Here is a 23,649-nt window from a genome sequence, read left to right as displayed (position 1 = left end):
TAGATCCGGACCAGAAGTGAGCTATAGTATGTGCTGAGAGAAGACTAGACATGATATTAATAGGAAGAGTTTTTACATGGTTTGCTAAACTTTAATTTTTTCTTGACATTCTTGCTGTATATATCTACAGATTTCAAAGCAGGTCAGTAACAATTATAATACATTAAAACACATACACACACAGACACACACACACAGGCACACACTCACACACACAGTCCCTAATTTATAATGGTGTGATTTACAATTTTTAACTTTATGATAGTACAAAAACAACATACGTTTAGTAGTAACTGTAATTCAGAATTTGACTTTTGATCTTTTCCTGGGCCAGTGGCTCACAATGCTGGACAGCAGCATCAGTAACCCTGATCCCATCAGCCCCACAGTCACGAGGGTAAACAACTGATACCTGACATTACACTGCAATTCCAAGTGGGTTCCATGTACTAAATGCATTTTCAGGTTTATCAGGACATATTAAGTTGAGCAGCATCTCTTGCCCTCTCTCTATACACACATACTTATGCCTGTGCACATGTATGCACACAGACATACAATTTAGATCATATCTCTTCAACAAAAAAAATGAAGGCTTTCTAGAAACAAAGAGAAGTTCTCTTGCCTCTTCCAATATTCTCCTCTGTGCTCTGAGTTTCTGACTTGTTCATCAGTTGAAGGGCAGAATGGACTAGCTGAGCCTGTGTGTCACTAACTTTTGCAGAACATGCTTAGTCCTGGCAATGAAGGTTCAGTACACAGGCTGCGAGGAGTGAAGATAATCTATTGAAAACAAGGACCATTTTCCTTTGTGCCCTCTAAAATTCCTTTAACTTCATCTTTAAAGTGGGGATGATGACTCCTGGGTTTGTATATAAGGAGCTTGAAAGTCATCACTTCTGTCTTCATGTAAGAAAAAAGCTGAGCAAACTGAAAAGTAAAATTCTTAGAGCCTGAAGTCTCTGAGCTAAAAGTTGCTGCCCCTTCTCCCCCCAAACAATGGAAAGACAAGGTACAGAGAATCACAATTGAACAGAGCTGAAACTTCCATGTGGATAATTCTTAGGTTAGGAAAGCTTAAACTATAGTTGATGAATTCCTTGGTGATGATGATAGGCAAATCTGAGAAGGAAAAATTCCAAAGGTGTTCCAGTCTTAGGGGCCCCTTTACACTTTTATGAATTTTGCCTTTAGGAGCCTTATCAGGTCCTCAGGGTAAAGACCAGAGGCACATTTTATGGTTTCAGCAGGGGGAGAAGGAAAAGTAGCCTGTTTGAAATATGCTAGGGTACTGTTTCAAAAATGTGAGTCCCATTCGTTAGACCTGCCAGGGTAGTGAAGGGATTGGGGGTGACATGCATACAAAGCATAGTGCCTGTACGAGCTGTGTTGCTGTTATAATGTAACTGTTTTCTTGTACATAAGCTGTACCTTATCCACATCTGCTAAAGAGGTGTGCATAAGAGGTCCACAGAGAGGCTTAAAGGACACTATGAAAGGAGAGCTTCAGGAATACTTTTAAAATACATGATTTGCATGTTGCAAGAACTAACATAATTTGGCACACTATCATACTGTCCTGTGAGTCTTGTGAGATGCTTATTCATTCTCTGCTAAAAAGGCAAAGATGATTTCTGAAGGCTGCCCTACTTCTTCAGTCCATTTACTTCAGAAGACGGGGTTATAGTTTAGATCTGTGTCTTGGCCACACCCCCTTCCTGGGAATGCATCTTCTCAGCTGGATGGTGACTTGTCAGCTGTGACCTAAGTAGAGTCTTATTGTTTCTCAGCTGGCTCCTGTCAGAGCAGACAGAAGCAGACACATGGAGACATTGCTGGCCAGACATTGCACGGCAGAGAGCACCACAATCTCAATCCATTCTCAGAGACACAAGGAGGCAGGTGAACCTGTGTGCATGAGGTCTTTGCCAGAAGAAGTAGCCTGGGGTCCAGATAACAGATGTTTGGAAGTCCTACTGTTAATATTTTCCTTCTTGGCTCTAAAACTTTAGTCTTTGAATCTCTCAGGAATGATTATTATTTTTCTTTTTCCCCAGATAATAATGATTGAGATTGAAACTACCATGTTTCTAAACTTCCAATGTGTATATCTTATTCTTTCTTAGACCCTTCTAAGTTCAAAGAGTTACATTTTTTCATATTTTTTTTCTACCTTTGGATAATTTATCCTTGTTCCTCCTTCCATTCACCCTTAGGCTGTTGTCAGTAGTCATCACTGAACATAGTAACTTCCAAATGACTTCTTTTTCTTTTTTGGAAACTATTTTTATTAGTTTTGACGGATCTTTATTTTATTTACTTATTTATGTGTGATGCTGAGAATCCACTCAGTGCCTCACACATGCTAGGCAAGTGCTCTACCACTGAGCCACAACCCCAGCCCTGACTTCTTTTTCTTATTAGATTCACAAAATGGCTTAGTAAAGTTTAGATTCCCTTCCCCCACCTTGGCCCCCATACTGAGGATGGAACCCAGGACCTCACATGTGCTAGGTAAGCGCTCTACCCCTGAGCTATATCCCTAGCCCAGTACTTTAGATTTTTAAGTACCCAAGTGAATTCATTAAATTAATCATTCCTCCTTAGTTTGAGAAACAAATGTCAAAAATTCTAAAGTAGACTTTGGTTGCGTATGTTAGTCAGAGATAATCTCTGGTTACTAGAACTTGTTCAGTAGGACCTTTGGGGAAATTTGAATCGAGATTTAAAATGGCACTTCAGTTAAATCTATAACCTGTTAATGAACTTAGAACAACTGCATAATTGCTTTCCAAGGCAGTGACTCTCACAAGTCAAGGATGAACTGCAAACATTCTGAATTCTTCAGTAACATATTGTGGAAATCTCATCTATAGATTTTTATATTCAAAAGGTTAAAAAGTTGATTGTGATTACCATTTTGATGAGGGTCTTAGATGAAAATGTAAAATGCATACTGATGAAATTTAAGAATGATACAAACCTGAAAGAGCTAAATAATATTTTTGATGAAATGGCATGAAATTATCAAATCAGAATTGAATTTTAAATGAAAAAAGCAAATATAAATGTTAATAAGTTCTATAAGGTCAACACTTCCTTAGGAAAAAGTAACTTTCCAAGTGTAGGATGGGAAATGGGGAGTCCTGTGTTCCTAGCAGGTAATGTGAGAAAAGAGCTGTCATTTTAGGAGACTATACAGTCAACTCAAGGGTGGTGGGTAGTCTCATTGTACTGTGTTGACCAGAAATACCTGGAATATTGTGACCAGTCGTGGGTGCCACACAGGGGAGTTGGACAATCTGGAGGGATGTCAGTTTTAACCTGACAGAATGTATGATAGTTTTCAGCCCTTTTGCCCTGTGTGGAGAAAAGGGCTAACACACTTGGGATCATCTAAGCAGGAGGAGGAAAGCTTATGGAGCCATGATTGCTTCCATCAGATCCCTGATGGTCTCTAGGAGTCAAGGGAATTGATCTCTTGGTTCAGAAGGCAGAATCTACAACACACTGGTGTAGGACACAGAAAGGTCTATCTTCACTATAAGAAAGAACTTTGCTATAGTGGTAGTTCCTCAGCAGCACAACAGGCCACTTCACAGCATGGTGAAGCTCTAGTCACTCAGCTTGGAGGGTAGGTTAGGATTCTCACCTGAGATGCTAAGATGATGTGAAAGGGCCTCTCGGTATAGGTGAGACATTGCACTGCCCTGAAAATCTTTCACAGATCAAACTCCATTGTATTTTCTTTTTTGAAATTCAAAATCAATGCTGTTTCAAGATTTACTTTTATTGATCTTTCATGAAATGTGATTTGCTGCCTGTGAGATAACTTTATGCCTCTTCATGTTTTCAAATTTCAGCTATATGTTCCCATACAAATTTGATAATATTCACATAACTTAATATTTAGAGGTTTCAATCAGTCTGCATTGTGACTGTCTGTCAGCCCCTTTGACATCTGTGTGCTGTTAAATTGCTTCATTTCTATTCTCGGCAAGATCATGACCGTCTCTACATTTTCTGCGTGAGGATTTGTTTCACTATTCTGAAGTTGACAAAATGCATATTTGCATTCCCAATGCACACTTTTGGTCATTTGTGCATCATAGGGATTCAAATCGGGAAATAGTGAACACACAAACCAACACAAACAGTCTTCAGGAATGAGTGGGTTAGTACATTCTTCTGATCATTTCTTCCGAGGCTCTTCCCTAATGAGAATTCCTCTGGCTACACATCTCCCGCTGCCCTGTCTTCCTCATCGTGAACACCTTCTTTTGCTCCCATCACGTTAGAATCTACCAGTACAGCAAGGTATATTAGCTCTCAAAATTGCAGATTTTGCTTTTCCAGTATGTTCCTCTCCATCTATAGCCCCACAATTATATATTTTAAAGTCTACACACTGATGATGCCTGTATGTCTTCAGTTCTGGAATGAATCTAATTTTGGAACAGAACCTGGATTAAGAGCAGCCATCTTTGTCACATTTTCTTTTAAAGCAACCCGGAAATCCACAGGCCTCAGATGGAATATCACCTCAGGGCCCTAGAGTGCAGCCTCTGGCAGGCTGAGGACGTGAGCAGCCCTAAGAAATTCAAACTTTGTCTTGTCTGACTGCAGCTTAACTGAACATTCTGAATCCAGAACCTGGAATTTAGGATGGAAAAAAATGCAAAAGGGCCTTCTTAATGAAGTCCATTTGCAGGACTGTGGATATTGTTACTTTCTCATACAGTGCTTATTAATTGGTAAAATGGATATATCTTCAGGAATGACAGTGGCAGACAAAACAATTACCTGGTTTTCTGGGCATCGAAGTCATCAGAGTAAAATTCATTGTTCGAACTGATAGTTAACAATTGTAGCTCTGTTTGCTCTTGGTTGGCTGCCCGTGCTGGGGGAGGTTACCTTAGCATGTGGACTGCTATGCTGGCTAGAAAGGGGATAATATCTGCCTGGTTTAGATGCCAGTTGTGCCCACTAGCAAACATTCCTCACAAATTGTCAGAATTATTAGATATACTCATGATTGTGTGGATTTTAAAAGAGAAATACTTAAGCTTATATTTAATAAGAAAATGTAGGTCAATCAGATTGTATTCTCTCTTACACACACACACACACACACACACACACACACACACACACCTTATTTCAGGTAATTACCGTTATCTTACATGAGCCTGCCTGAGCACTGTTAACTGTTTCTAGCATTCCACCATCTGCTTGAGCTTCTTTTTCCATCCTACTCCCTGTATTAGTTCATTAAAAAAATTTTTTTTTTAGTTGTAGATGGACACAGAACTTTATTTATTTATTTATTTATTTGTTTGTTTATTCATTATGTGGTGCTGAGGATCCAAGCCAGTGCCTCACGTGTGCTAAGGCAAGTGCTCTACCACTGAGCCACAACCCCAGCCTCTATTAGTCCATTTTCTGTTGCTATAATAAAATTCCTGATTTAGGATACTTTATTTACAAAGTGGTTTATGTATACTCGCAGTTTGGAGGTCCAAGAGCAAAGTGTCAGCATCAGCTTGGCTCTGGGGAGGGCATTTTGGCTATATCCAAACATGGTGGATGGTACCACCAATAGTGGGAGTGCATGCTAGAATGAGAAATTACATGGTGAAACAGGAGGCCAGAGTGATTTAGTGGTCTAATTTTCTGTCCTGGGAGCTAATCAAGGTCCCTTGAGAACCACATTATTCCTTTCTGAGGGTAGCAATCCCAGTGACCCAACCACCTTCTACTGGGTCCCACCTCTTAAAGATTTTACCACTTTAGCACTGCCACATGGGGGACCAAGTTTCCAGCCCATGAGCTTTGCGTAAACACTCAAATCATATCCAATCCATAGCTCTCCCTAACAGAAGGACTTAATTTTTAATTAACTTTTAAAGAAATGAAAAATAGACTATCTAGCCTGGCATTATTCAATAGAATTACCTGCGACTATGCCAACATTTTGTACTTAAAGTATCTGATATGGCTATTGTGTAGTTAAAACATGGCTAAGGTGATTGAGGAAGTAAATTTTAAATTTCATTTAATTTTAATATAATTTAAATAGCCATATGTGACTAGTAGCTACCATACTGAACAATATAGCATCATTGAAGAATTAACAGCATCAGAAAATGTACTGAGTAAAAGCGTTACTCAGTGTGATTTGCCATTTTGAAACTTTTCTACATTTAGCTGAACGAAACTCAGAAATAATATTATATCAGTTTTGCTAGATGTTAAAATTATTAATGAAGAAAAATCAACTAAAGTATTTATAGTTAATAAGAGATGATTCTCTCTTATATATGCTGATTTAAAAATCTGTTTTACAGATCTGTCATCTATGAGTTTCCTAAGCACTTAAAGTAAGATTTTTTTTTTCCATTTCATGCAGGAGAGGAAACTAGTATGCCAGTTTAATAACAAAGCCAAGACCGTCCAGCCAGTAAGAGGTAGAGCCAATGACTGGAGTCCAGGGAGGGTTCATCATGATGCTTTGCTCCATGAACATTCCCAGTTGGTGTGGTGGAGTGTGGTGTTCATTAGGAAATTGGGCAGAGTCAGAAACATGAATTCTGGCACCAACTGCCTGATTTGAATCCTGCTACTACCACTGGCCACCTGTACAAACTTGAGCAAGTGGCTTCTTATCTCTGAGTCTCAAATTTTCTCATTTTAATATGGAAATAAGAAAGGCATCCACCTCACTGGGTCATAGTGAGGGTGAAGTAAGTTAACAATATCTGGCACATTGTTTAAGCCATCAGACTTAGCCATCATTATTTTTAATTTGAAACAGACTGTCATTTGTAAGGATACTGATTTGATGTGACATTAATAGGTGAAATACTTTGGGTGTATTTTCCAAAGAAATAAGAGAGACTAATAATTTAGATAATTCAAAAAGAAACACCCTGCTGTTTAGTCATTTTGGTGTCTTCATCGCTGAGATTGCGAGTTTCAGAGCTCTGATGGTCTGACCGATTCCTCACATCTTTGCTTTTCATGTTACCCTTAGAGATGTCTCCTTTGGTGTCTTTGAATGGTTCTGAATGTTGAGCAGTGACAAGCACCAACACAGCTGGAAAGAGCTGTAAGATTTGCAGTTCTGTCTTCCAGCAAGGAATTATTGCCATGGATACCAGCATCAGAGAAAGACTGGGGAGCACTATCCACTTGCCTCCTGAGTGTCTGACATCTGTTTCTGGCAAGACCAATAATGAATGTGCTAGTAGTTTATATCAAATGGGAGACTGATGCACACCTGTTTTTCCCCCCACAGATGGCCTCTACCCAAGATGCCAGGTATGGCCAGAAAGACTCCTCTGACCAGAACTTTGACTACATGTTCAAATTGCTGATCATTGGCAATAGCAGTGTGGGGAAAACATCTTTTCTGTTCCGTTATGCGGATGACTCCTTTACATCTGCATTCGTCAGCACAGTTGGGATCGATTTCAAAGTAAAAACTGTATTCAAAAATGAAAAGAGAATCAAGCTCCAGATTTGGGTAAGTGACTTTGAACTGACAGTGTTCTTCATTCTGGGCTGTTGGACATATAAGTGTGTCAGGGAAAAATTTCTGCCTTTTTCTGTCTCCATGGGGTCTGAGTGAGCTTTGATTTCCAGTTGCTTTGTGGTAGAACATTCTGTTTCAAAGATAGTAGGGTGACACCTTTTGAAGGCGTGGAAACCAAATTATGCCTTGTTGTCAAGTGATGCTTCTTAACAGTCTTTAGAAGGAGAAAAACGCTAAACTTCTGTTGTCTTGTGGCAGAAGGAACAGTCAGTGAGAAGTCCAACTCTTTTATGAGCTGTATGACCTCAATCAAGTCTGTTTTTCTGTGACATTTCTATGGTCTATAAAATAGGCAATGTGGATCTGGCCTTTTAGGTTCCATGAAGTAGCCTGCCCTGGGCATTCTAAAAGAGAAGGTTAACAACCAAATTACAGGAAAGGCTGGGGTTAATTCCTTCACAAAGTCCCAGCTCTGACTTTGTACATGGTCTATTGATAGTTCACAAACTTTGTGTCTTCAACTCTAAAAGCTTTGCTTACACCTTCAAATGAAACAAAGTGTTTACTTGAAACAGAGTCATCTCCAGGTAGAAAATATCCCACAAGTTTTGAACAATTTGGCTAGCTTTCTGCCTCCTCCCACTACCTGAAGATCAGACGTTTCTTAATTAAATTGTTGAAATAAATTTAGGAGACGTGAGCAAAAAACAAGAAAAGAAGAAAAATGTATGTGGGTTATAAGTCCAAGGTAATAATGAGAGGAAGTATCAAGAAGATCAGTGACACCACGAGGGATTTAAGTAGTAAATATTTTATGGACACCAAAATAAGTACTTAGGCAGAATGTTTCTGCAGTCAATTTTGGCTCCCTTTTCCTGTTCACTTGTCCCTCTACCACTCACATTGATTCCCACTATTAACAGGCATGTCCCAAGAGGAGTTTTCTCCCTCCTTCCAAGATACTTCTAACAGCTGGTGCCAGGATGTAGGACTGATGGTATGACCTCTTTCTTAAATATGGAAAGCTGAATGAACGACAAATCCCAGAGCATGACTCAAACTTTATCATTACCCTATGTACATGTATGATTACATGATTGGTGTGAATCCACATCGTGTACAACCACAGAAGTGAAAAGTTGTACCACACTTGTGCACAATGAATCAAAATGCAGTCTGTAAAAATAAAATTAAAAAAAAAAACAAAAAACTTTTTTTTAATGAAAGAGTCATGTATGAAAATATTTATATAAACAGAATGACCTTCAAATTTAAACATGTGTATACATAGACAGGTGTCCTCTTACCCAGTTTACAACGGGTTGTTAGTGTTTCATTTATTCGGGCTCAGGTGTCTTGCAACTCATAGGAACTCATAAGAACTTGGACAGTTAGGTCTTAGAGCATTTTCATTGCTCCACTATCTCCTGAAGTCATTTTGTTTGGGAGGGTGTGTGGTTAGGAGCTTGACTTCAGTCAACGTAGACACCAGTCCTACACTCACATGTATGGAGACGGCAAGAGCCACATCAGGTGCTTTCACATTTGGGACCTGGTTCCTCCTCTTTTGAGCTTCAGGCAACCAACCATCATATGATAAATTTTATGATCAGGTTTAAGAAAGGCCCCTATACTCTCAGCATCTTTGGTGTGTTGAAAATTAATTTGGTAGCCACACATCTCTTAAATCCATAACAGTGTTTTTTCTGCTCATATGAAAGAACAATCATTCATCTGGCTGAAAGTTCCTTGTTTCACCTCTCTTCTTTGTCTTAGAAATATTTAAAAAATGTTTGCTGTAATCATTTAGACAAAACACCAACATGATGTGTTCAGCCAGTCTTAAAATTGTTAGCGATTTTTTCATCTAGATTTTTGACAGAAATTCTTTGTTGTGATACAAGATCACCTATCGTTAATGTAAAGCAGATATATTTTGAATAATATAAATTATTTATCATACTTAAGAAAATAGTTTATTTAAAATACAATGTTGATGCCAGGCCAGGGCTACTTCTTTTCACTATTCATGACATTGAGTTTCAGTGATTTCTATCAGTGTCTTCCTTCTAAATGAATACTGCTCTTCTCTGAGCAAACCAAAGCCCAACTGGGACCCTCCAGTTGCTTTCATTCTGTTACTTTTTCATGCTTCCCAGTTTCTATAACTTAACACAATGCCTCTGACACAGAATTCTCTTCTCATTTGTCTCTAATCCTCTATAATCTACCACTTTATCTAAAACCTCTAGGCTTCTTCATAACCTGGAACTTCATTCCAGGGCTCCTTTACCTTCCTCTGGGGACACCCACACCCCACTCAGGGTCAGTCATGCACACAGCTTCTAATGCACAGAAGTTTAGGGATGTAGACTTACATCTATTATACAGTACTGTATATCATCTGGTCTACTGGATTATTAAATACTTTTCAAAAGAAGTAGTATGCAAAGATTTTGGGCTTGCTGACCAAGTAAGTGTAGTTAGTGGGAAAAAATTATGTTTATATAACAATTATAATTTCTACAAGCAGAAACAGTGTACACAGCTAACAATTATTGAATAAGCATTCTCTATGCCTTATCTTTTAATTCCCACGATAACCCAACTTTGTATTTATTATAACTCCTCTTTTACCTGAGAAATCTGAAGGTGGAACAAGTTAAATAACTTGTTCAGGGTCATATCCAGTGAATGGTAAAAGGGGATTCTAGGATAGATCCATCAGATTCCAATGCTGGGTATGTGCCGCTTCACCACTGTGCAGATACGATTAAGAAGTCTTGAATATGGTGGAGTTTTGTGAAGATCACTTGGTCAGTACATCCTGGAATATTGAAAATGTTTTTGAAAGAGTTTGACCATCTCAATGAATTGCAGCATCCAAAGGGGAAACATAATAAGGAGTTAACACAGTGATATACTTAAGAATAGGGGTTCCTATAATTACTTGCTTTATGCTATAATGTATTTGTGCTGAAAATCCTTAGTTGAGTATAATTCTTATTGTTTAACAGTGTTGACAAATCATTTAGTTGGGAATATGTTTAATACTGATGGTTTGTCATCTCATTGTTTTAAGAACCAATTAACTGCTCTTCCAAGCCCATAGTATTTTTATGCACTTATATTTATTTTGCAACTAAGCTGTTAGGATGTTCACATCATCTTAGCTTATTATATATTTCTAAGTCAAAGAAGCAAAATAGTTTCATACCATCCAAGATGGTATGAAATAGTTTCATTTCAATCCAAGATGAAAACCATCTTGGACTAATCCACTGTACTATATTACCTTTACCAAGATAGGTCGCAGATAGTGATATGATTCTGATAATTCTATTAATGTTTAATTGCCCATAAATAGAACCAAGCTAGGAAACCAAGATCCAGAGAGGTTTAGTGATTTGATCTTATAATTAGTGCCAGAGCATTAGACTTTTTGATAAGTGGGCCAGTCTCATTTCTACCATACCAAGATGACACTCAAGGTAAATGTTGTTCCTGAGAATTGTAATAAATCTCACATCCAGTAGCCAGTGGAATCTGCTAGGCATTGAAAAATTAAACTTGAAGCCAGATTTCACATAGTATTTTTAACATGTCAAGGAGGGAGAGCCTCAATGACAATACTCCTCCGTTTTTCTGCCACGATGGCTTGTCATGTGCTGCATAGAGAATTTTCTGATTCCACAAACTGTATTACTGGATTTTCACCAGTCCACCATCCTACTAAAGCATTTTAACTGCTGCTAGAAATATTTACATCTCTTCCTGGACATGTTATGTCTCCTCTTTATGGAAGTTAATTACCACTGTGGAATAAACTTGTTTAGAGAAAGTCATTCTTCATTTGTACTTAGTTATAAATACATTGCATCCCATATGTGTTTATGGATCTCTCTGTCCTTTGCCATCTTAACATTTCTTATTACACTTTCATCTTGTTATCATTTTTATGATTCTCAGAGCAAACATTTTTTAAATTTCAGGTTCAAATGTTTGGGTTGTTTTGTGTGTGTGTGTGTGTGTGTGTGTGTGTGTGTGTGTGTGTGTGTGTCTGCTTATTGCTACTAGGAATGCATTAGAGAGAAATTTATGATGACTTTTCACTTTAATTATAGAAAATATTTCACAGCTGGGATCTATAATATTTTGCTTGTGGTTTAGGAAATGGTTTATTTTAATAAAGGCTACGTAGAGTCGATTTCTTCTCAAAGATTGAAAAACAGTATCCATTGCTAAGAATATCACCTGTATTTATTTTCAATGTCTAGATCAGTAGTACAAGAACATTGAGGCTTAGAAAAATGCTTGCAAACTATGGCAATTACTGAAATTTGACTTTCTAGATGGCCAAATGTGACACTATGGTTCCCTTGAGTGAATGACAATTTCCTTTGCTTTTTTTTTTTTTTTTTCCCTGTTTCATTGTGTTTACACTCTTCAAGTCCAAAACTCAGGGTTAACTCTAACTAATGGAAAGCTTAACCTGCAAAATACATAGCTCAGTTAGAGGATCTAGGTTTAAAATATGCAGGGGTAGATCAGCAGAGGGGATTACTATTTCCTTCAAAATGAGAACAGGCTTTTATTACTTTTGCTTTCTCTTTTTCCCATTCGCACTCTTCATGACTTCTTGTCTTTTGTCTTCCTCTTTCCCTCTTCCCACTTCTCCCCCTCATTTCTGAGCTCTGATCAGTCTGAGTTAAAGGGAAACTCATCCTCAGGGTGTTCAGAGGTCAGGGCCACCTCATAGAGATGTTCACACTGTGCACAGGACAACAGCACCAACCAAGGAGTCCACTGGGGCAGCTCTCCAGTCAGAACTTCACCTGCTGAGCCTCCTGCTTTTGTTTAGAACTGAGCCTATCTCCAGGAAGGGGTGCCTTTTCCTTTTCATAAAGGTGCTATCTGCTCATTAGTTATGTTCTGACTCCGCTGTGTGCAACCAAAGGTGATTTTTTAAAAAATTTTATTTGTTCTAATTAGTTATACATGACAGTAGAATACATTTAAGCTTTTTGATAAATCATACATAAATGGAGTATAATTTCTCATTTTTCTAAAGGTACATATTGTAGGATCACATCAGTCATGCAATCATGTATGCACATGAGTTAATAATCTGTTTCACTCTATTATCCTTCCTACCTCCATACCCCTTCCCCTCCCTCTAATCCCCTCTCCCTAAAGTAACTCAGTTCTTCCCTAGTGCATTGTGATTCATGGAGCAACTACAAATGAGAGCAGTAACTGTGTTAGAATCTAATAAAAGAGATGGTATAAACTTACCCAGCAGAGAATAACAGCTCTGTTTCCCTAGTGGAGGCCTAAAGAAAGAGGGTATTTTAAAATATGTTTTATTTCTCTTTAGGTATGGCAAACCAAACAGATCAGGAGATAAATTTCATTGGAAAGAGTTGCAAAAGAAAGGTGCATGATTAGGGTGCACACAGGTGATCAGAAACCCCATGATGGTCAGGGGTGGGAACTGTGGAAAAGAGCCTCTGTTTTAGTCAGATTTTTTTTTGTTGCTGTGGCCAAAAGACCTGACAGGAACAACATAGAAGAGAAAAAGTTTGTTTAGGCTCATGCTTTCAGAAATTCAGTCCATACACCTGATTCCATACACCTGGGCCCAAGAACATCCTGGTGAAAGAGCATGACAGAGGAAATCCGCTCAGGACATGACAACAGGAAGGGGAGAGAAGGGGAGAGGGAGGGAGGGGGAGAGAGAGAGAGAGAGAGAGAGAGAGAGAGAGAGAGAGAGAGAGAGAGAGAGAGACACACACAGGGGACTAAATATACACACCAAAGACACACACCCAGTGACCTACCTCCTCCAGCCACACGCTACTTGTCTAACAGTTACTACTCAGTTTAGCCACATGAGTAGATTAATCCATTGGTTAGGTTCTACCTCTCATAATCTAATCATTTCACCTTTGAAAATTCTGGTACTGTCTCACACATTAGCTTTTGCAGGATACCACATACCTAAGCTATAATAATCTCATTCATGATTTGTGCAGGAAAGAACAGGAAAGCAGGCTTAGGATTGGCTAATTTGGCTGTCCCTAGTTGTCTGGTTCATGGTTCTGGGGTGATAGGGCACGTCAGTAGTAGCTCAGAGTATGGGAGTCCTGTAAGGGAGATGGTTTGGTTGGTTTGCCTTGGAAAAGCACACACTAATGAATTGTTTACTGTCTTTAGAAATGACTAACCCAGAGAGAGCAGTTTACCTAGGATCAGTGAGGCCTTAGATGTCAAAGCATCAGAATAAGAAGTAAATAAATAGAATATTAATACAGAAAAGAGGTTTGCAGAGCCCTATGGTCAGCCTCTGTCACTGATTCTGCCCTGGAAGATGCTATAATTCTAAACACTGTCACCATAGGTCTGTATATTTCTGTGTCTTAGTATTTGGTTAGGAAAAGATCTCACAAATTTGCTGGCCCAGCTGTCATTGAGTATCAATGATACCAATAATATCACTAATACCAGCAGTGTTTATTGAGCTAGTGCTGACCCATAAAGAATGTACTTTATATGCATTTTTTTAATAATTTATTTTTTAGAACAACCCAATGAGTAAAGGTGGTATTGTAGGTCTATTTTATACATGAAGAAAAAGAGAATAAGAAAGGGTACAAATGTTGTCCAAGGTCACCCTCAAGATGTCAGCAGCAGGATCCCAACCCTGGTGCTATATGCAAAGCTTCTGTACTTGATCACAGTACAAATGAAGTCCAGGGAGGCCAAGATTTGTTGGACTCTTCAGGGGATCCGATATGAAATCCTGCATAACTTAATCCTGAGCAAATGCTTTTTCCACACTATATAATTGCTCATTAGCTTTCAGTATTCCCTTATTACCTGTTCCAAGAAATTATTTATAGCTTGAGAAACAAAGTAAGTTGGAACTTACTCTGCGCCAGCAGGAGCACTTTGTGCATTAACTGTTTTGTGTTTCAAACACATAGATAAGCCCAGTAGGATGACCTGGAAAACATTCATCTGACTTCTTTCTGTATGTTCTGAAATGCCTGTTTCCACGGTTGGGGAACTTGCAGTACAACCGAGAGACTGGAGTAGGTGCAGGTGGGAAGATATTCTTGCTCGTGACCTTGGTATTCTGAGCTCTTTTAGCTCAGTTACCTGTCCACTGATTTCAGGGTGGGGTTCAAATCATCTAGGCTGTTCATGAGGAACCAACATGCTCTGTCCAGTCAAGCTCTTCAAGACAACCAGCGAAGCCAGTGACAGCTGCCAGGGCCATTCTCAGTGCTGTCATTTGTATGCTCTGTTTGCCATCACTCTTCCTCTGACTTAACATCTGCTTCTCCTGAGAGATCGAGAAAGGCAAGATTTCTTTTCCCTTCTGAAAAGAAGCCGATACGGTGTGCAGAATGTCAAGATGCGTGAAACTGCTCACTCTGCCCGGCGGCTGAATGCAGCAGCCCCTGCACCCCATTGTGTTTAAACCACTCTTCTCAGCACCGACAGAATACAGAGGGTGGTGCGGGCTGTGTTGTGGGCCGAATCGAGCTTACTAACTACGTGAGAAGACAGCAAAACAAATGTGATACAAAGGATCACCCAGTGGATCAGTGACCTTATTCCATCAAGGAATAGAGTGGCCCAGCTGCAAGAGCAGAGCCTTTGCAGTCTCGTGGTTCAGGGTCCAAACGTTGCCCCTGGTTCTTGCTAGCTGGGTGACCTCAAGCCCTAACTCCTCCATACTTCTATTTACTGATTTGTGAAATAGGGAGGAAATAACACCTACCCCACAGCTGCTAAGTATTTGCTATTATAAATAATTACACTTAGTACAATACTAGTCACAAGATGGGAACTCAACAAATGTTATTTTTCTTCTTTTCTCAAAATAGTATCCCAATGTTCAATCTTTTGTACTGTTTAGCAGTTAAATTGAATCAAATACTTGTCAGGTGCCTACTATGTGGTAGGTGTTGGGGATACAACAATGAATGTGCTGGGTCTGCTATAGGAGCTCACCGTCCAGTGGGGAAATAGAATTCCAGCTGCTGTTGTAAATGACCCAGAGTGCCTGAGCACAGGGTACACAGGAAAAGATGCTCAACCCAGTCTTGACGCCGGGCTTGTTTCCCAGGGCATCAATACCTAAGCCAAGAACTGACCAGTGAAAAGGAATTATTTGGTCATTCAGTCACTTAATCAACATTTATTCAGTTTTCACTGTGTGTCAGACCCTATGAAGGAATTTGGGATTGAAAATAAATTAAGGGCTGGGTTGTGGCTCGGTGGTAGAGCACTTGCCTGGCATGTGTGAGGCTCTGGGTTTGATTCTCAGCACCCCATAGAAATAAAATTAAAAAGAGATCCATTGACAACTAAAGAAAACAGTTTTTAAAAAAGAAAGTAAATTAAAACAAACAAACAGAAAACAGGGCTGGGGTTGTGGCTCAGTGGCAGAGTGCTTGCCTAGCATGTGTGATGCACTGGGTTTGATCCTTGGCACCACATAAAAATAAATAAAGTTATAAAACACACACACAAAGTAAATAAACGAAAACATACAGAGTGTCTAAGTGCCATGGAGAAATAATCTGAGAACTTTCATAATTGAAAAACAACAGTTGAGGAAGGAGGAGCTGTCTTAGATGATCAAGGGGGTATATACAAAGTGATATTTGATCAGAGACCTGGGAGATAAAGAGTGAGGCATTTATAGAATGGGGGTGAGCTGTCCTCTTGAACCGAGAGGAAGAGGTTTTGTTTTTGTCTGTGAGAGTCACCTATGGAGCTTTTATTGCCTACCTCTTGCTTATCAATTCCTGGCTTTCCTCCCATATTTCCATCCTTTTGAGCATGGGTAAATTTAAAATTACCAGGACCTGAAGCTTTTACAGTTTGATGATTCATTTTGAGGAAAAAGACACAAAAATATCTTTGGTAAAAGTGACGGGAAGCAGATGACCATGTGAACACATTGCTGGGGCCCTCGTAGAAGGAGCCTCAATCCCCGTCTTCACTCAGCTTCTTGGTAATTCATCTTTACTTTTGTGGAAAATGCTTGCATGTCTATGGGAGCTGAAGGACGTGTGTGGGTGCTGAGAAGCACTTTAATTAGTGAACACTAAAGAGGAATATACAGTGGGAGTGTGCGGACAAAGGTGTCAATACAGTTGGAAAAGGAGGGGCTGTGGCAGGAAACTAGACTCCAAGACTCTGTGTATCAGTGGGGAAATGACCTCATCTCTCTAGGTACCAGCTATCCAGTCTGTAAAATGAAAGGGATGAATTAAATGAAAACACAACAGAAACCAAAACTGGCATTCAATGGTCCCTTCTGAGCCAGGTAGAGTTCTTTATGCTTTATAGGTAGTAAGGAAGAATCCTACGAGATAGCTTCTACTCTTACTTTCAATTTGCAGATGAGGAAACGAGGCACAGAGAATGAATACCTTGCCCAAGTCATACAGCTAACAAGCAGCCAGCAGAGCTGAGGGTGAGCCCCTAGTGGTGGGGCTTTCCCCTTAACACATTCTGCTACACTCTTGCTCTGGACCAGACTACATGCTGCTTGCAACAGACAGGAAATGTCATTATTCGTACTGCTCTTTTGAAAGATATGAGGAAACTAAAACTCAGAAAGATTAGTAATCTCCTCTTGGTTTCATAACTCTTTTGACTGCCTTTAGAATAGTGTTAAACTTTATAACTTTAATTAAAATAAAAAATCTGAAGTGGCAAAAATCCATGGAGAAATAATATTTCCAGAAATGTATGTGATAAAAATAAAGAAATCAGGACATTATATTCTATCCAGATCAATATCCTTCATGATGCTCAGCTGAGTTCTTACAGTACTTTTATGGCACTACCACTAAGCAACTCTCTAACCTTCTAACAACTCCAAGAACACCATCTTCGGTAGCACAGAATGGAAATTCTGCATAACTGAAGTTTCATGTAATTGAAGCTTCAAATTGCCAACTTTAAATAAATTACATATTTGAATGAAAATCCTCTCATCTAACATGTGCTGGACATTTACTTACAATAGGAAGATTAAGAAAAAGAAGCCCATGAACACTAAGTACAAATGTACTTGGGATGACTTCTCCACTTGGTAGTGGTCCAGTGATGTTATCTGTATTCTTAGACCTACATATAGTTTTACTTTGCTTTCTTTAGAATCATGTCTCTAGCTGTGTTCCTCTTCTATTCTGAATTTTTTAACTTCCATTATATTGATTTCTTATAAATGAAATTTCTTATCATTATTAGTCAAATTGAAATAAAAGTGACTTGCAGTACAAGTATGAGAATCTTTTTTTTATTGACATGCATGGATGTTGCTATATAGGTACTAGGAAGTCTAAGTTGGCCTCATAGAAGCCTCTTTTTGCTACTCTCTGTGCATTTATATAAACCAAAATGTTTAGTCCGTACTAACACATTGGTGTGAGTTTAGCCTTATGCCTATTCTGGAATTGCTTGGATCTAAGTGCCCATAAAACAGTAATGTCACACTGTGGTTTTGTGATTAAGAATGGACTCCAAAGCCCATCTCTCAGAGTTCTAATCTTTGTTCTATGAACTTTAGTAAGTTAATGAACTTTCCTATGTCTCAGTATTTCCTCTGTAAACTGGGGGAAGTTTGCTTACTGTCTTAATAAAAAAGGTTAAATAAAATGGTAATCATGATGTTCTCAGCAGAATACTTGGCAAGAAAAGTAAGTACTCAATTAAAAAGCCATTATTATTTCTCATGTCCTTTATTTTGCCAGCATGAGCATCACATATCTAACTCTGTACTTTCTGGAACTGCAAATGGACTTCTTGGGTTATAAATTTCCAGTTCCAACACAGGCAGGTATTTATGTGAAGAACTTTAATTTCCGGCACTCTGATACGGTAATGACATACATAAGCGTACTGACAAGGTGAAACATCTTCTGGTAACCCAACTTTCTCTCATCAGCCACTGGTAAATTCTAATACGCCCCCAGTTCAATCAGCTGTGTTGTTGAGGTTTTTCCTGGTATTTTGGAGCCATCTGTGCATTTAAATGGAGTCATCAACTGCACAGGGAAGGCAAACCCATACAGCTTGTTTATTAAAAGCTCATAAAACTGATGTCCTGTTCTAGAACAAAATAATTATAAATCATTGGATCCACAGTGAGCTGTTATTAAAATGCTAGGGTATGATTTCCTCAAATGCTGTCTACTGATGCTGGCAGCTTCCAGTCTAACATGTGAGCTGAGCTCTGCCTTTGCCATCAAGTCACTAGTTATTATTTTTCTATTGATATGTTTAAAGTTCTACACAGCTGACCAGTTATCCTGGTGTTATGTAAACACAGCTTAAATTATGGTGCAAATTAAGCATTAATTACTCCATATATTTATTTTTTATTATATAGTATATTATTATATATAATATATTATATATTACATATATTATTATATATATTATATATATTTATTTATTTAGATTTAAGGGAAAAAAATAGAGCAGTTCCCTAGTTGGATAGCAGTATATATATTTCCCCTTCTGCTTTTACTCCCATAGCACTAATATTGCCAATCTGCATTATCATTGTGGTGATTGAGCCAGTAAGATAAAAGAGATGTCAAACCTGAGCATCAAGTGATAGCAATCAATTTGCTCAAGCAACGATTTTTATGAAGCAATGGAAGGAAGCTGACCATTTTTTAAAGCAGCAGGATATAAATTAAATATAAAGCATTGTGTGAAAAGCAACAAGGTTTAAATTAAATATGAAAGTACAAAGACGTGAAATTAAAAAGAAGTGAAGTGGATAAAGTGTCAGGCAGGATTATGGGGACAGACACAGGGCAATTTAGGAGAGTTTAGTGATTTTGCAAAGGTCTATGCAGGATTGAGGGAATAAGGGATGGTGTAGACCCCAAAGTTACCATTAAAGAATCATTGCCACCTTTTAGGAATGAAGGGAAGGAGAAGCCTCTGTTACTAGGGCCAGGAGACACCTGTAGCTACAAGAGTAGGGAAGGGACATTAGATGAGAGCCTTGGTCTTTACAAACACTGCCACTGCCACTTAATGGCCATCAGGGAAGGGGACATGGTAATAGATGCCTCACCTCTCATCATCCAGCCCTCTGGTCTCTTGCTTGTGCCTGTGCTTGGCTGATCCCAGTCTAGGGTAGTCAGCCAGGATGGGAACTCTCTGTTTTAACAGTTTGTATGTTAGCACAGAGTAGGGTGGGGTTGAGTACAGGTTACTTCTAGAAGGCAAAGGAGTATATTCAGTAGAATGAAGAAGGTAACTTTGTTAATACTTTCTATATAAATATTTCAATTATTAAATAAGAAGGCATAGAGGCAAAAACACTTTAAGGAAATAAGATTATGACTTTCTTATATTCATAACCTTGATAATTTGAAAAATACAATAAATTGTACAATTTGTATTTTGTTTTTCATTGACTGTCCACCTGATCCTCTCTAACTTCCAGAGGGTATTCACTGGATAATTCAATCACACTCTCAAGATACTGCTATTTAGGTGGCTCTTTGAACAAATATATAGCCATTGATGGCTCCTTCATAAATTAATTTTTACTCAAAACTAGGTGAATGTCCTGATAGAAAAGAATACCAGAGTGTCCTCAAAGATACATTCATCTCAGAGATACCCTCTTTGAGATTTTCCGATAGCCTTTTTAAAGAGAAAACAAATGGCCCAAGAACTTCAGCAACAAAAGCCCTGAGGCTTATAGGCTTCATCAGAGACCAGGAGAGCCTGTGTATGCTATGTAAGGACAGGGATTCAGGGCCAGACTTCACTCCGTGAAGCCAAGCACATTCCCTGCCATTGAGCAGTGTCCCCAAACACGACTACTCATGCTCAATGACCTCTGACAAGTGTGTACCCAAAGGAAGAGTAGGGCAATCCTTTATTTTTTCCATAAAACTAGATTTATTCCATTTTATAAAACATTTTAAATTAAAATAATATTACTTATTATAATTAATTTCTTCTCATCCTTTTGGTAATCTGGTAGATTTTTTAAAAAAAATATTTCTCACAGAAAAATAAATGGAAATCCTCTTTCAGTTACCCATTTATTTTTATCTATTCTTAACATTATTTTGATCTTGGAAGCCCAAAAGTCTGGGAACCAGTGACAAGGAGGGGTTAGTGGTATTGACCCTATGAGCCGGACAGTATAGAGAAGATAGCCAGGAAGCTCACAGTAGTCAAACAGCTACTGGTACAGCTTTCTTAAAGCATCAGGCATTTCTGAGTGATTGCTATGTGCTGTGCAAAGTACTAGACTCTGGAGTCAGGGATCCAAGGGTATTTCAGTTTCTTACCTTCCAGTGACTTATAGGATAATAGCATAAAAACAAGTGTGGAAATAAAGACCAATCAAGGAGCTGGGTTTGTGGCTCAGTGGTAGCTTGCTTGCCTGGCATGCTTGAGGCCCAGGGTTTGATCCTCAGCATCACTTAAAAATAAAATAAAGGTATTGGGTACACCTACAACTAAAAAATATATATTTATATATAAAGACCAACCAAGTAAGAATATGCCTGCTGTAGCAAAAGAATCAGCTACCATTACTTGCATTTGGCAGAGTCTTAAAGGCAGCCAGTGCAGTGGGAGAACTTTGTACCTGGGGGGTTGGCGGGGGAGGGGACCTTCAGGTGTGCCCTGATCAGAAACTGTTGTTATGGAGAAGCTGTGAAGGGCCAACTAGAAGTGCTGTGTTCTGTCCTATGAAATTGGTTAGGGGTGCATATTGGTCTTTCTTTGACCCTAAGTTGGAAGAAGGGTCAAAACTTAGACTGCCAGTTAATCATCAAGTACTGGTCTGTTTGTGCTGATGGTTACATAAGTTTTTGTTCAGCTTCCTGGATTGTCACTGAAGAGAGCAGTGTGACTTCTAGCAGGCTGGCTTCGTGGGTTGTTTACTGTAGATAAGGAGGTTGGTTTCCTGAGCAGTTTGCTGCATATTGTGGGTCAAAGTCCTATTTTTATATTTTTTCTGGCTATTATTCATGTGTATATTTAGTCTCACATGGGTAAGCTAAACACAAGGACAACTTAAGAGCAGGGAGAAAGTTGGTACAAGGAAAAGTAATGAGTTTTGAGTGTGAAAGTTAGATTCTGGGCAAATTGTTTAAATCTGTTATGGTTTGTTTTAATTTTCTATAAAATGAAGATAATAACATTTGTCTTATAAGATTGTTTTCAGAAATAACATTTGTAATGTGCCTCTGATAGTGTTGTCACACTTTTTGGACCCATTTATACCCACAAAAATTATTGAGGACACCAAAGACTTTGTACATGATTATGCCTATTGATACAGCTATGGATATTACTATAGTAAAAACTAAAAGTGAAAAAATTAAAATATTTTTTCTTCACTTAAAATAACAATAAATCCATTGCATATAAATAAAAATAAGGTATATTTAACAAAAAAAATGGCTACAGGTTGAAAATCAGTAACAGTAGTAGAAAAAAGACTGTTACACATTTTTACAAATCTAACAAAAATGTGGATTTTTACATCTGCTTGCTTGTTCGATCTGTTGCTATATCATGGGTTGTGTAACCTCTGGAAAACTCCATTGTATGCTTGTGGAAGACTGAGAATGAAAAAGGAAAATGATAACTTCATATCACTGGAAAGTGGTTTTGACCTCAGAGAACCTCTGAAAGGGTTAGGGCCCCCAGACCATAAACCCTTATGCCATAGAATGTGCTCGAATTTTCCAAGTGACTTGTACAAGTGACACTCGATTTCTGGAGAGGCCATGGTTCCTGTGCTAGTCATTGACCAGTCAGTCCTCTGAGAAAAAATGGTGCTGAAAGTCCCCAGTGGAACTCTGCTCCGGGCCATAGAATGTGCTTAAATAAATTATTAATAATGTCAGCAGAGGATCCCAGAAATGCTGGCATATGTCACCTCGACACTTCTTTACAGAGAGGCTTTGTGTCCATGCTTAGAAAACTCCCATAGGCTGACAGATCAGACAGGTGATCTTAAGACAATAAGTGACTTTCCTGGAAGCCAGGTTTGAGGCTAAGGGCAGAGTGTGCTTTGCGGACAGAGGTAAAACCAGAGGAGTATTTTACTTTTCAGCACTATCTGAACCAGAGAATGAATTATTGAAAGCACAAGCCCAGGTCCTTTATGCCTGGCAATTATAAGCTATAAGGCAATGGCCAATGGAAAAGACTAGAAAATAGGTCCTTGACCCACCCTCATGGTCAAATCTGGCTCACTGAGCAAGTGTCTCCCCAGTTATAGGAAACAAGCCAGGTGATGTATATGATGGATCCTCCTTCCCTCCACCCCCACTTAGTTTGCAAACTGGAACTGGGGCAGAAGAGCCATTGGGTTTCCTGGCAAAATTCTGAAAGACAAACATAGCTGGGAAGAACAAACTCCTAGATCTTGAAATCCTTGTTTTCCAGAGTTTATCAGAAAGTAAATGTCAATTGATATGAAGTTCTGCACAACCAGAAGGCTAATGTCTCAAGTATTCTAATGGTATTCAAGTCTTAAAACAGTGGTTTGTTAACCAAAGGAGTAAATGAGCTTTAGCAGCAAGTTGAATGGTAGGGTCACCTTCCCTGGACTTTTCACATTCAACCACCTAGGAAGAAGGCCGACCCAGACTCCTGGCATATTACTGACACTTTACCATAAATGAAGGGGAGAAATGGACTGATAAAAATAATTTCATTTTGTTTAAGCTGATATGAATCTATCTCTATCTCTTGCCCTCCCCTTCTCTCTCACAGTTCTAGGGCCCTGTGCATACTAAGCAAGTGCTTTACCAATGAGCTACACCCACAAGCCCTTGTCCTTCCCTTTTAAGGAGAGGAAATGTCTGAAGGTCCCTCCCATTCCCTTCAATTTTTCAAAGCAATTAACCTTTGGGTCAAGACAAAACTCGAAGGATTTCATCTCTACCCCTTAATTCATCACAAGTTTATAATCGATTGGAAACAAGAGAGTGAGAATTGACAGCAGTTTTTTGCATTTTACTGTATGGCCAGATTCTGTGAATGCTATAATGAGGTCCCTATCTGTGGTTCTGAGAGTTAAATCC

General features: G+C 38.8%; 1 protein-coding gene across 2 annotated transcripts in view; it reads left to right on the top strand.

Annotated features, from left to right (window-relative positions):
* RAB3C (RAB3C, member RAS oncogene family) overlaps positions 1-23,649 on the top strand; it is a 247,839-nt gene that overhangs the window by 16,635 nt on the left and 207,555 nt on the right. For both annotated transcript variants that reach the window (XM_079144047.1, XM_079144046.1), the window contains exon 2: positions 7,298-7,525. In XM_079144047.1, the coding sequence (XP_079000173.1) occupies positions 7,298-7,525 (228 nt within the window). The remainder of the gene's footprint in view (positions 1-7,297; positions 7,526-23,649) is intronic.

This window comes from Sciurus vulgaris, assembly GCF_902686455.1.
Source record: "Sciurus vulgaris genome assembly, chromosome: 6".
Lineage (NCBI taxonomy): Eukaryota > Metazoa > Chordata > Mammalia > Rodentia > Sciuridae > Sciurus > Sciurus vulgaris.
Note: the sequence above shows the minus strand (reverse complement) of the source record. Positions and strands in the feature narration are given on the sequence as shown.